At 41.1% G+C, this 14376-nt stretch overlaps 1 protein-coding gene and 1 long non-coding RNA gene across 2 annotated transcripts in view; one reads left to right on the forward strand and one right to left on the reverse strand.

Annotated features, from left to right (window-relative positions):
- LOC138765042 (uncharacterized) overlaps positions 1-11470 on the reverse strand; it is a 52880-nt gene extending 41410 nt beyond the window's left edge. The window contains exon 1 of the long non-coding RNA XR_011358435.1: positions 11320-11470. This is a non-coding gene — a long non-coding RNA (uncharacterized lncRNA). The remainder of the gene's footprint in view (positions 1-11319) is intronic.
- LOC138765041 (leucine-rich repeat-containing G-protein coupled receptor 6) overlaps positions 1-14376 on the forward strand; it is a 302015-nt gene that overhangs the window by 276900 nt on the left and 10739 nt on the right. The window contains exons 12-14 of the mRNA XM_069941695.1: positions 1810-1875; positions 8875-8946; positions 12080-12151. Of these exons, the coding sequence (XP_069797796.1) occupies positions 1810-1875; positions 8875-8946; positions 12080-12151 (210 nt within the window). The remainder of the gene's footprint in view (positions 1-1809; positions 1876-8874; positions 8947-12079; positions 12152-14376) is intronic.

Consider the following 14376-nt stretch of genomic DNA (forward strand, 5'->3'; position numbering starts at 1 on the left):
TGTCGCATCGAGCCGCACAGTCATAGGTTTAAAACAAATAAAGGAGATGGCTAAGCAGAGTCTATGTCAGAAGAGATCTAATCAGAGGGCATTAGGGTAACCGCAGTGGGGAGGGGCACAAACTGCCATTCGAGAACTTACTCACTGCACGGGGGGGTGGGGGGGGGGTGCCATGCCTGACATGGACCTTCTCCATCTGCCGTGCAGTTACACTTCCCCCTCCCTCCGGCATTTCAGACAAACGGAGACGAAACCGTGTGATTCATTTTGGTGGCACCCCCTTTGATGGCATCACCCGGTGTGGTCCACAAACCCCCTAGTGATGCGAGTGCTGCAGGAGGGTGGTGGGCACAATAACTCATTTGGGGGGGGTCATGGCCCACAAATCCCCCCCCCCCACCGACAGTGATGGTGAGCCTGTGGCTAAGTACGTAGCCCTGCGGTACTCCGGTACTGATGTGGAGATGTTTTTAATTCTTCTAAACTCCAAGGAGTACAATTCAAGAGCTGTGAAACATTCCTCATATACTAATCCCTCATTTCAGAAACCATTCTTATGAATCTTCTCTGAACCCTCTCTAATGCCAGCATATTCCTTCTCAAATAAGGAGCCCAAAACTGTCCCCCTTACTCCAAATGAAACCTCACCATTGCCTTATAAAGCCTCAACATTACATCCCTGCTCTTATATCCTATTCTTCAGGATATGAAACCCAACATTGCATTCTCCTTCTTCACCACCTACTCAAGCTGAAGGTTAGGGTATCCTGCACGAGGACTCCCAAGTCCATTTGCTTGTTAGAATTATTAATTTTCTCCCCCATCCAATCTGCCTTTTTATTCCTTCTACCAATGCAAGGATGTGCATGACAAGTCCATGGCAATGCACTTTCCAACATTGTACTTCATTCACCACTTCCTTGCCCATTCTATTAATCTATCCAAGGGTCTTTGCAGCCTGTCTGTTTCCTCAACACTACCTGTCCCTTCTTTTATCTTTGTATCATCTGCAATGGTAAGAAGCAGGGGGAGGAGCCCAGAGGTGACCTAAGGTCTGGAAGATGGAGAGACAGGTAAAGGGAGAAACCACTGGGAGTGGAAGAAATGTTAGAGAGAGAAGTCCAGGAGGAGTAAAGTGATGGAAACAGTAGAAGAAGATGGAGGTGGGGTTTCCCTAAAATGAGAAAAATCAATGTTCATGGAATTAGGTTTAAGGCAGACAAGAGGAATATATGTTGTTCTTAATTTTATATTTAGGCTCACCATGACAATAAATGAGGCCGAGGACAGACGTCGTAGGAATTTCGGGGGAGTTGAAATGTTTGTCTGCAAGAAACTCTGACTTAGACCTGCATACAGAGTATAGGTGTTTGGCCAAGCGATCACCCAGTCTCCCTTTGGTCTGACCAAAGTAAATGAGGCACACCAAAATATTGATCTCCAAAAGAGGCCCACATTAAAAAAAATTAAATTTCAAGTTTCTGCATGCATAGTCTAAAAAAAAATGCGATCTGCCAAGTTAGACCAGTTACTCCAAAACCGTGTTATTGGCTGATTTCCTGTCCATAGATCTCCACGTTCTGCACTGCTGTAGCTTTTTGCTCTGGAAATTACAGGGGGGGTGCTATACCTTTCATGGACCTGTACTCTCTTCTCCTCTTCTATGAATAGTAACACAACCATTTGTTTGCAAACTAGTCCTAATTTTTGATCACTTAGAGTGCACAATTTTGAAATTCAAATAACCTACACTTCCCATTTTTCTTTGCCAATCAGAAATGAAATTAGTTTTTTCTTTCTTTTTTACAGGGAATTATCCTACAATCAAATTCATACATTACCAAGTTTCTACAATTGCCAGAAGCTTGAAGAAATGTAAGTTCTTCTATTCCATGAATGATATTTTCTGCATCAATTTACTCTGCATTCTATGTACTTTGTTGGATGAAAATTTCATAATGAAATATGAAATATGGAGAGTCTGCAGAGGGATATAGTTAAGCTGGATGAGTGGGCAAAGGTCTGGCAGATGGAGTACAATGTTAGTTATCCACTTTGGCAAGAAAAATAAAAGAGCTGAATATTATTTAAAGGGTGAAAAACTACAGCATGCTATTGTGCAGAGGGACTTGGGAGTGCTTGTGCATGAATCACAAAAAGTTAGGTTGCAGGTGCAGCAGGTTATTAAGAAGGCAAATGGAATGTTGGCCTTCATTGCTAGAGGAATTGAATTCAGGAGTAGGGAGGTAATGTTGCAACTGTATAAGGTACTGGTGAGACCGCACCTGGAGTACTGTGTCCAGTTCTGGTCTCCATATTTGAGGAAGGGTATTCTGGCTTTGGAGACGGTCCAGAGGAGGTTTACTAGTTGATCCCTGGGATGAAGGGGTTGACTTATGATGAAAGATTAAATCGTCTAGGATTGTATTTGCTCGAGTTCAGAAGAATGAGAGGAGATCTTATAGAAACATAGGATTATGAAGGGTATGGATGGGATAGATGTGGGAAGGTTTTTTGAGCTGGCCGGGGAAACTAAAATGAGAGGACACAGTCTCAAGATTCGGGGGAGTAGATTTAGGACAGAGATGAGGAAAAATAGTTTTTCCCAGAGAGTAGTGAACGTTTGGAATTCTCTAACCAGGGAGGTGGTTGAGGCTGCCTCATTAAACATATTTAAAATTCAGTTAGATACATTTTTACATGATAGAGGAATTAGGGGATATGGGGAGAAGGCAGGTAGGTGGAGTTAGGTCATAAATTAGATCAGCCATGATCGTATTGAATGGTGGAGCAGGCTCGATGGGCCATTTTTGGCCTACTCCTGTTCCTACTTCCTATGTTCCTATGTTCCTATTTACCCCTTCTTCAAAAATAGTTGCCTCATGCTTCCACCTTTAAAAATAAAATGTACATTGCAGTCCTGAATACTTGTTTCTCTATCTCATGGCTGAGTGAAGATGAGATGAGAATGGAAGGACAATTGATTGTTTACAAGTGGCCAAGTGGCAATGATAGCCTACTGAAACAACATAAGGCTCAATCTTGAACAAGGAAGGAAAGAGTCCAACAATTTAATCTTTTATGATCCAGAACTTGCCTTTCTGTAATGGATGCCTCAGACTTTAAATAATTTATGTAAATTTTGAGCAGTTAAATCAGCTATTCTTTTTGGCTATGCCCCCCCCCCCCCCCCTTTTAGGACTCTGCTCAAAGATTATGAGCTCCTTCCCCATGAAGCATGCTTATCTCCTACTGACCACATAAAAAAAGTTTTTTAAAAATATTCATGTTATAAGAGAGGAAAAGAAAACAATGCTTTTACTTAAATTGGGGGAGGGTATAGGGCCTCCATTTAGAACATAAGATGATGAGAAATAGGAACAGGAGTAGGCCATTCAACCCATCGAACCTGCTGCACCATTCAATGTGATCACGGCTGGTCTGATGATAAGCTCATCTCCACCTACCTGCCTTTCCCCACCCCCCTACATCCATTAATTCCCTTACTATGAAGAAATCTATCCAACTTTGTCTTAAATATATTTATTGATGTCGCCTCCTCTGCTTCAATGGGCACCGAAATTCATAGATTCACCACCCTCTGGAAAAAGCAGTTCCCCCTCATCTCTGTCCTAAATTTATTAACCTGAATTTTGAAACAAGTTCTTGTCTCATCTACCAGTGGGAAAAAAAAACTTGCCGATATATTTTCTATTAGTTTCATAACTGTATTTATTTAAGATCTCCTCTCATTCTTCTGATTTTCATCGTGTTTAGTCCCAAACATGTCAATCTCTCCTCATAGGCTAACCCCCTCATCTCTGGAACCAACCATGTAAACCTCCCCTGTTCATATTCAGATTTCAGATGTATCGTCAGAGTGCATACGTGATATCACGTACAATCCTGAGATTCCTTTTTCCTGCGGGCATGCAAGAATTGCAACAAATTGGTAGTGCAAATTAAAACTGTACACAAATTGTGAATGTAAAGCAAATTGTGCAATACAGAAAATAAAAAAGAAAATCAATAAAGTGCACAAGTAAAAGTCCTTAAATGAGTCTCTGATTGAATTTATGGTTGAGGAGTCTGATAGTGGAGGGGTTGTAGCTGTTTCTGAACCCAGGGGGTGTGAGTCTTGTGGCACCGATACCTTTTTCCTGACGGCAGCTGTAAGAACAGAGCATGTGCTGGGTGTTTGTGGGTCTTTGATGATTGCTGCCGCTCTCCGACAGCAGCATTCCCTGTAGACATACTTAAAAGTGGGGAGGGTTTTGCCTGTGATGTCCTGGGCTGAGTCCACTACCTTTTGGAGGGCTTTACACTCAGGGGGTATTGATGTCCCCGTACCAGACCATGATGCAGCTGGTCAGCACACTTTCTACCGCACCTCTGTAGAAATTTCCCAGAGTTTCTGGTGTCATACAAACCTCCACAAACTCCTAAGGAAGTAGAGGTGCTGATGTGCTTTCTTCGCGATACCATCGGTGTGTTGGGTCCAGGAAAGATCCTCTGAGATAGTGATTCCTAAGTACTTAAATTTTCTCACCCTCTCCACCTCTGATCCCCCAATGATCACTGGATTGTCTACCTCTGACTTTCATTTCCTGAAATTAACAATCAGCTCCTTAGTTTTTGTGACATTGAGTGTAAGGTTGTTATTGGTGCACCATTCAGCCAAGTTTTCAATCTTGTATGCTGAATCATCCCCTTCCTTTATACAGGCCAGTATATACAAGGCAGTATTATCCTTCCTGAAGGAGACCAGAACTACACACAGTACTCAAAATGCAGCCTCACCAGTACTCTATATAGTTACACCATAACCTCCCTTCTCCTAAACTCAATCCCTCTAGCAATGAAGGCCAACATTCCATTTGCACTCCTGATAGCCTGCTGCACCTGAAAACTAACGTTTTGCGATTCATGCATCAGCACTCCAAAGTCCTTCTGCCTGGTAACATACTGCGATTGCTTGTCATTTTAAGTAATGATCTATCTTTGTTTTCCCAACCAAAGTGAATAACCTCACATTTACCAAAATTGTACTGCATTCACCAACTTGTATCTCTCTGCACTCTCTTCATCCACTTCACAATTTGCTTTTCCACTCAATTTAGTATCATCCGCAAATCAAGATGCACTACACTTTGCTCCCTCTTCCAGATCATTAATGTATATTGATTTTGGAAGGGTGTAGCAAACACAGGGTTATATTTATGGGTGATTTCAACTTCCCTAATATTGACTGGCACCTCCTGACTACAAGGGGAATGGATGGGGCTGAATTTGTCTGGTATGTTCAAGAACTCCTGACACAGTATGTGGACTGGCCAATGAGAGGAGAGGTCATACTGAATCTATTTCTGGGTAATGAACGTGAACAGATGGCAGACCTCTCGGTGGGGGAGCATTTTGGTGAGAGTGATCACAACTTGCTGAGCTTCAGCATAGCGATGAAAAAGGATAAAAATAAAAGACAAAATGGAAAAATGCTTAATTGGGGAAGGAATAATTATGAAGGAATGAAGCAGGAGTTAGCTGGAAACAAATGTTCAAGGGTGAAAGCACAGAAGTAATATGAAGGAAGTTTAGGGAGCTCATGTGCTGGGTTCAGGATAGATTTGTCCCATTGGGACAAGGAAAAAATGGTAGGAAAATGGAACCCTGGCTGACAAAACAGGTCAGAGATATATGATAGCCAGGAAGGAGCTTAAGAAAAGACTTAGGAGAGCTTGAAGGAGGCATGAAAAGGACTTGGCCTGTAGCATTAAGGAGACCCACAAGGCATTATGTGTGTGTGTGTGTGTGTGTGAAGAACTAATGAGAATGAAGTTCAGGCCACTAAAGGATAAAGGAGGCAACAAGTGCCTGGAGGCAGAGGAGGTTGGGGAGTTCCTAAATGAATACTTTGCTTCAGTATTCACAAGAGAAAAGGACCTTGATAAAAGTGAGGATGGGATAGGACAGGCTTGTGTGCTGGGCAATGTGGATATTAAGGCAAAGGAAGTGTTGGATCTTATTAAAAAAAAATAGATTGATAAGTCCCCGAGGTCAGATCCAATATACCCCAGTTGCTGTAGGAAGTGAGAGAAGAGATAGCTAGGGTAATAGTTATGACTTTTGAGTCCTCTTTGGCCAAAAGGGAGGTACTGGAGGATTGGAGAATGGCAAATGTATTCCCCCTATTTTAAAAAAGGTAATAGGGAGAATCCTGGGAAATATAAACCAGCGAATCTTATGTCAGTGGTGTGCACGGATTCTTAAGAATAGGATCTATGAGCATTTGGAGAAGTACAATCTACTCAAGGATAGTCAGCATGGCTTTGTTAAGGAAAGGTCATGATGTGGTCTACATGGATTTTACTAAGGCATTTGACAAGGTCTCCCATGAGAGACTCATCCAGAAAGTCATGAGGTATGGGATCAGTGGAACTTTGGCTGTGTGGATAAAAAAAATTGGCTTGCACGAAAAAAACAGAGAGTAGTAGTGGAAGGAAAGTATTCTGCCTGGAGGTCGGTGACTAGTGGAGTGTCACAAGGATCTGTTCTGGGACTCCTGCACTTTATAATTTTTATAAATGACCTGGATGAAGAGGTAGAAGGATGGGTCAGTAAGATTGCGGATGACACAGAGGTTGGAGGAATTGTGGATGGAGCTGAAGTTGCCAAAGATTACAAGAGGGTATAGACAGGATACAGAGATGGGTGGAAAACTGGCAGATGGATAAGCATTTTAGAAGGACAAACCAGAAGGCTGAGAACATGGCTAATGGTTAGTTACTTAAGAGTGTGAACTTGGGGTTCAAATCCTTACATCTCTCAAGGTCGCCACATAGGTTGATAGGATAGTTAAGAAGGCCTATGGGATGCTGGGCTTCATTAATAGGAGAATTAAGTTCAGGAGTAGAGAAGGATGAGAGGAGACTTGGTAGAGGTCTACAAGATTATGAGAGGCATAGATAGTGTGGACAGCCAGCAGCTGTTTCCCACGGCAGGAATAGCAAACACCAGAGGACATGTGTACAAAGTTAAGGGAGGGAAGTTCAGGGAAGACATCAGGGGTAAGGTTTTTTTTTATGCAGAGAGTTGTGGGTACCTGGAATCCCTTGGCAGGGATGGTGGTGGAGGCTGAAACCTTAGGGGCATTACAGACAATTAGACAGGCACATGGATTGAGGAAAAGTGGAAGGTTACGGCATAGGGAGGGTTTAGTATTTTTTTTGTAGGAAATATGTGTCGGCACAACATCGAGGGTCAAAGGGCCTGTACTATGCTGTAGTGTTCTATGAACATTTGCAATTGCTGTTAAGAATTGGTGAATTAGATGGTGGCAGGTCAACAACTTACACTTGGCAATATTTACCCAGCTGATAAAAGGGACTCGAAGAGCTTTAAGAGGTATCAAAAAGATTTAAAAAAAGCAATTTAATTGAGATACTTGATCAGTTCAGCAAAGGTTATGGTCATCTCCACAATCATTTATTGAAATGTTCATATTGTAAATTCACCATGAAAACATTGAAAGAGGAAGGCATTTTGAGCATATTGAGGCTTTTAATGCAGAAGACATTATATTAGCATGCACACCAGAGTCATTGCCACCAGCTAAGTACCATCAGAAACCATTTCTTGATGGTAAAGTTGCATGTGCTGCTTTTGCCAGCTCTGCATTGGGAAAATTCACAAAACAGAATTGAGGAGATTGCTTTAGGAGATGCTGTAGAGGTCATGCATTGAACATTAGGTCAATGAGTTATCCAGAAATTGGTACCTACGAGTCTTTTTTAGTGAAAAAAAAACACATTACTGGAGCTCAGCAGGTCAGACATTGTAGTTTATCTAACAAAGACCAAGATATATAATGTTTTGGGCTTGAGTCCTTCATCAAGATATGACAAAATGTAGCCAGGCGCCCAAAAAAAATCAAAAATGCTTTTGTTAGTAGTTAACTCATGAAAATGGCTGCAGTAATTTGAATGCAACTCAAGAAGCCTGCACATAATTTTAACATCATAATTCAAGGTTGCATAGAGAGAAGAAAGTAAGAGGTATTTTCAAGTTTAGCTGGGCAATCAAGACCAAAAACTACGGTGTTTCAGGAAACCGAGCAAAGCCAACCAAACTTGAAAAGTCCAAGAAAATACATTGCACTGGATTTGTAGTCAAATAGTCGCAAGTCGATGCAAAACTATTGACGGTTCCTTGCTTAAGTATTTCCCAATTCAGGATTCTAACAGAGGCACAGAAGATGTGAATGTGCCTGCTGCGCATTAGCTACATTTCTGGTGGGGATAGGCCGACAAATCTGACAGCTGAACCAGCACCAGGGGTGGAACGGCACCACCTATCATTTAAATGGCGACAAGGCCGCAAAGAAATCATTAGGGGTAATGATGGTCATAACATAAGTGATCACAATGTTACTGGTCAAGAGGAAGTCGGTCTGTTCGCTCTCACGATTCTAATCCAGTGGACTTGTCTGAAAGTTGTCAGATGTCAGAGAACAGAATCAGCCAAGACTTCAATGCCTCCCATAGTAAAACAGCCTGGTGACCTGATCTCAGACTTTACATATAAAGAAATCCCTCTTAGGCAAGCTACCAGATGGTGAGTGGTACCCAAAGAGATATACCCCAGCAAGGGTCGGTGCCTTCAGGCGGAAAATGGAAAGAAAAACTGATTCAAAAAGCAGATAATGGCAAGTTATCTTCTGTTTAACATTAAGCCACTTCTTGAACATTTGATACAAGCCACTTCCGTTATGTTTTGTCTTTTCTCATGCCAAATGATTGATTTTTTTTCTCTCCCTGTCCTCTGAAACAAGAATGATGTCTTGAAACCTTCATCTCATTGTACTGTTTGTCTTTTCAGTGGCCTGCAGCACAATAGAATCACTGAAATCAGAGCTGACACGTTTCAACAACTAATGGGTCTGCGATCTCTGTGAGTAGGTTTTCACATTCTTTCCTGAAGCAATCCTCCCCAATGAACTTTTACTGCTCTACTGATAAGATAGAAGAAACCTGATTCCAGGCACCAAACTGGAACTCAATCGCACAGGCAGTCATATAAAATAAAATGCCTGTGAATGGTCTTTGTAGGTGTACCATCAATTGCTCTTGCAACGGATGTTTAAAACGTTTGCTTATGAGGGCAAGTCATTGCTTCCTCATTCTGGCTTGAACTGTGTTTTGTCAAGGCTATTACTTACCTTTCCAATGTTCTGTTATAAACAGTTATAAACAATTAGAAAAGACAAAAAAATTCTGCCTCCAGCATGAAACACCATATCTTGCAGCAGTAAATAAACGTTGTTCGTAGTCATTTGCTTCTTTTGTATTCATTGTCTTCATTCTGTGTGGGAAAGTGACTTTTTCTCACAGATGTAACCCTCAGTTAGAAAATATTAACCCTTAGCAAACAATAAATAGCTCATCTGCATCTTGTGTTACAAATCACCGCCCCTTATTATGCTGTTTAACTAAGTCTCCACAATTATTCCTTAAATATTCCAGTGAAATTCCTGATAGCCCAAAGACCTTTCAAAAATTAAAATCTAGCTTATGGTAACCATATCAAAAGCAAACTTATTTTTTTTCCACCCATGAAAGAGAGGAGAGACATATTTCCATTGTGCAATAAGTCAGATACAACCAATTCATTGATTTCCCTTCATTTGTTCATGGGAAGCAAAATAGAAATTCTCCATTAGAGCGCAATCCTTCAATAATTATATTAAATTGACTATAAAATATCCCTCAGTACCTAAGTAAGCTGCACATTTTGCATGCTATTGGAGGGTCTACAAACAGAATGGGGATCATCTTGAGCACAAGGTTCTCTTATTATCTACACTCTTGTCAATGTTCTGAACATTACGTGATGAGTATAGGTCAGGTTGGACTGCAGAACTCAGTTTCTTAAATATTAAGTTGTGCAATACAGAATACTATAAATGGGAGGCAGGACAACTTTCCCTGATACACTCGTTACATCACATTTGCTACTTGCTTCACACAATCATCATTGAACAATGCTACTTTTCTTTGCAACGCAACCCAGAGAAAGAGAAAAAAAAACATTATTGTAGCAACCACATTGTGTGTTTCTCCTGCCCAGTAACCATGTTTTGGACCTTGGCCAAAGAGAGAGTGAAGTTTCATACTAAGTAGGATTATCCTTTGATTTTTATTATCTCTCAAAGTCCATAGGTACTGAGGTCCCACTATCGACTTAGTTCCAGTGATTCTGTTTTGGTCAGGAGCCACTTTTTTGGGAAATACAGTTTGTCACTTTGCTGCATTATCAAGTACACTTTTACTCCAATTTTCTCTCATAAGAATTTGGGATAAATTATTTAGGCCAGATTGTCCAGCCTGCAATCCTAATTAGAAAGGCATTTAGATCACAGGGTCTCTTAACAATCTCCAAACTGTCGATCGCAGACCTCCAACTTGCCATTGAGTTGGTAACTTAATTACAATAATCTCTGCATCAATGGATAGCTTTCTATGTCAGTGATCCAGACTTGGTCAGGATGGGTTAGTCTACCTGTACTGCTGAGCAGTTAAGAGACCTCTGACCAATGGAGACCCGAGGAAGAAAGCAGTCGCTAACTCAAATCGCATCTCATGTGGCAGGTGTAGAGATTGGGAGCAAGTCGAATGATCATGGGACTAGAATGGATTGGGTGTGCAGGTAAAAATGTGAGCTTTTAAGGAAGGAATCAATGCTAGACAGATCATTGGAATGGGTGGATTATCTTCTGAGAAAATTTTGAACAGGCTCAGATTTTGTCTTCTTAAGCTTAGAAGCGTCGAGAGCAGATGTGGTTAAAAACACATGATCCCGAGAAGCCTGCACAAGGTGGATGTGGAGAGAAAGTGCTGTAGGAGAATCTCAAATGGATTGTTACTCTTTAAAAGTAAGAGGTTGACAATTTAACAGAGATGAGGCGATTTCATGCATCTTAACAAGTGGTAAAAACAGGTTCTTGAATAGATTTAAGGCAGAGGTTGGATAGATTCTTAATAATCAAAAGGATTACTGAATAGAGTGAAGGTTTTGATCTTATTGAATGACAGAGAGTTCCTGAAGGACAGAGTAGTCTACTCCTGCGTTCAATTCTTATGTATGAGCAGTCATGATTGGAGTGAAATTCATGCTTTTACGAGGCAGTAAAGTTAGATGTAAGGTGAATTCCTCCAAAGTGCAAGTCATAAGTCACCATTGTGTCATTTCATAGCTGTGTCCCTTTTGGTGACTGGGTAGCTACAACATACTCCAAAAAAAAATGTATCCTGTGTTTCCATTTACCTTGCTTAGGAAGATCATGTATTATATGCCACTGGTGTGCATGGAGTTAAGTAACATGGTCCATCGATGTGTTGCCGATCAACGAGTGGCCTGGAGTTCTCTCAGTCTAGAGTTCAGCGGGTCCTTTTTGGAAAACAATGAGCAAATTAACAGTGGGTCACAGGCAAACGTCCAATCGGATGATCAAGCCATTCACTTCATTACAGGTGTCGATTGTGAAATCATGTTACTTTGTGATCTCTTTGGGTCGAGTTTACATGTTTTGTACAAGTTTTATGTTTCCAGCATGTGTACCTTCAATCGCTTTTGCAGCTGAATCTGTTTGTCACCCTGCATGGGGGGCACTAGTGGTTCCTTTCAATAACCAATCCTATCTTTGTCTGGCCTCTACTGTGAACGCAGCCTTGCTTCACGCCATTGTTAATGGAGAAGGGTTCGGAGAGCTCATTGCTGTATCTGAACCGACCTTGTGGGTTTTCGTGCAGTCGGATAACCACGTTGAGGAACTTGGGGGGGGGGCATCCGAGGCACTCTAGTATTTGCCAGAGCCCTTTCCTGCTCACGGTGTCGAAGGCTTTGGTGAGGTCAACAAAGGTGATGGAGAGTCCTTTGTTTCGTCCTCTGCACTTTTCTTGGAGCCGTCTGAGGGCAAAGTATTTATTTAAATTTATGTTTGTTTCATGTCACTAATGTTGAAAATAGAACATCTCTGATTATTTATCAGATATTTAGCTGATAACAATATTTGTTTCTATTTCAGGGATCTCGGTTGGAACGATATAACATTCATCCATTATGATGCCTTTGTTTCACTGCATTCTTTAAAAAAATTGTGAGTATTTTCATTCACTGTGAGAAAAATAAAAACACAATGCTGGAAAAACTCAGCAGGTCAGACAGTGTACAATTAATCACAGTTATATAAACAAATAGGATGACATTGTTAGTGTAGTGGTTAGAGTAACTGTGTTACAGAGTCAGCGACCAGGACAGTGGTTCGAATCCTGCGCTATCTGTAAGAGTTTGTACCTTCTCCCCGTTTCTGCGTGGGGGTTCCTCTGAGTGCTCCGGTTTCCTCCCGTTGTTCAAAATGTACCAGGGGTTGTAGGTCAATTGGATGAAATTGGGCAGCATGGGCTCGTGGGCCGAAAGGGTCTGCGATGTGCTACGTGTCTAAATTTAAATGTCAGCATTAATTCCAATTTATCCCGGCAATAGTAATTCTTATTGGACAATTAATTTGCCAGGAAGTTCAATGCTAGTCAGTAACACTAAACACTCTGCAGCTCGGAGGATCATTTCAGCTGCCTCTGATGCGCTCAGTAGGACTTGCCTTCCTGGGACGTCAATGCTACAGGCTCCACCTCCTTTTGCACCAGGATGCTGGGTCCCTATACAAAAGGTTGCACTGAACCGGCTTTTCTTGTTTCATTGTGAATGCACTGATCTGACCTGGCTTTAAACATGGGTTGTTGACATGCCAATTTAGTGGTGTAAAAGCACCATAGTGAACTACAAGATACCATTTCAAATTGTTAATATTTATAGTCACTGAATTCTTCTCACAGAATCGTGTGGCATGCCTTAGGGGAACAGTTTTCATAGTTGTTTTCTCCGCACACGATTGGAGCTCTCTGCTTTCCATGTTGTTAATATTGCACACAGAAGGAAACGTGAAAGAAGCACAGGATACAATGAGAGCAATTTCGAGATAATTTAGACTTCAGGAGGTGAGAGGTGAGACTGTCACAATGTGAACACAAAATTCGGTGAGAAACTCAAGTGATTATGAAATCCAGATTAATAATGGAAAACTCGGTAGTTGCCTGCAGGCAATCAGCAAAATTTAGCCGCCCCTCTCTGGAACTAATCTTGCAATGCCAATGCCAAATGTGGTGGCTGTAGAAGTGAGCACAGTGATAGAATGGAGGGAGAGCAAAGGTCAACTGGGTGGATGATCCAATAGGCTTGGAAGGAACATAGACTCAATTTTTTTCCTCCCTTGCCTTGAAAATCTGAATTTTACTTGAAAAACAGAATACATCTGCCTCAGCCAAGTCAACAGGATTTTCACTCAAAACATAGAAATTAGGAGCAGAAGGAAACCATTCAGCCCTTCAAGTTGTTGTGCTGTTCAATGTGATTGTGGTTGGTCATCCAAGCTTGAGCCTGAACTGTGGGTTATGTATCTTTTTCTTTCCTGTTTAAAGTACACCCGCTGAGTTTCTCCAGCAGCGTGTTTTTACTCCAATCATGGTCTCTGCAGATTTTTGTATTTTTCCTTCAAATATATACTGTGAATTAGGTGAAATCCAAGCGCTGAACCTTGAAGAATCCCACTAGTCACTGGCACCCACTCAAACAGAATGCATTTAGCCTGACAGCAGATATATATTATCTAATGACATTATCAGAACCTTGTCTGCAACTTGATTGGAGGACTGAGGAGGGAAGCAAAGCAATAAGTGCATTCCTATTACATCAGCAACAAACAGTCAGCTTTTTAAAAATACTTTTGTAAGATTTACCTGTGAGCTCAGAATGCTCCTCCAGGGCTGAACATGATCCTTTAAGCTGCAAGATATAAAACCAACAACCACACATAAACACACACTCTTCCCCAATTTCTGTCAGCCTACCAGTTCATTGACTGAAGAGCTAATGATAAAGCAGCTGAGAATAGTGTGAATCGGTAGAAACAGTAGAGTTCTCCAACAGTGTTTGTTATTTAGATGTACAGTGCCCTCCATAACGTTTGGGACAAGGACACTTTCTTTTCCATGATTTGTCCATGTGCTCTACAATTTTAAGTTTGTAATCAAACAATTCACATGCAATAAAAATGCACATTCCAGATTTTATTAAAAGTTATTTGTATACATTTTGGTTTGACCATGTAGAAATTACAACATTTTTTATACATAGTTCTCCCCATTTCAAGGCATAATAATATTTGGGACATTTAGCTTCACAGGTGTTTTGTGATTACTCAGGTATGTTTAATTGCTTCATTAGTGCAGGTATAAAAGAACTAGGCTTTGATCACATGTCTTTAGT

This window comes from Narcine bancroftii, chromosome 5 (genome assembly GCF_036971445.1).
Source record: "Narcine bancroftii isolate sNarBan1 chromosome 5, sNarBan1.hap1, whole genome shotgun sequence".
NCBI lineage: Eukaryota > Metazoa > Chordata > Chondrichthyes > Torpediniformes > Narcinidae > Narcine > Narcine bancroftii.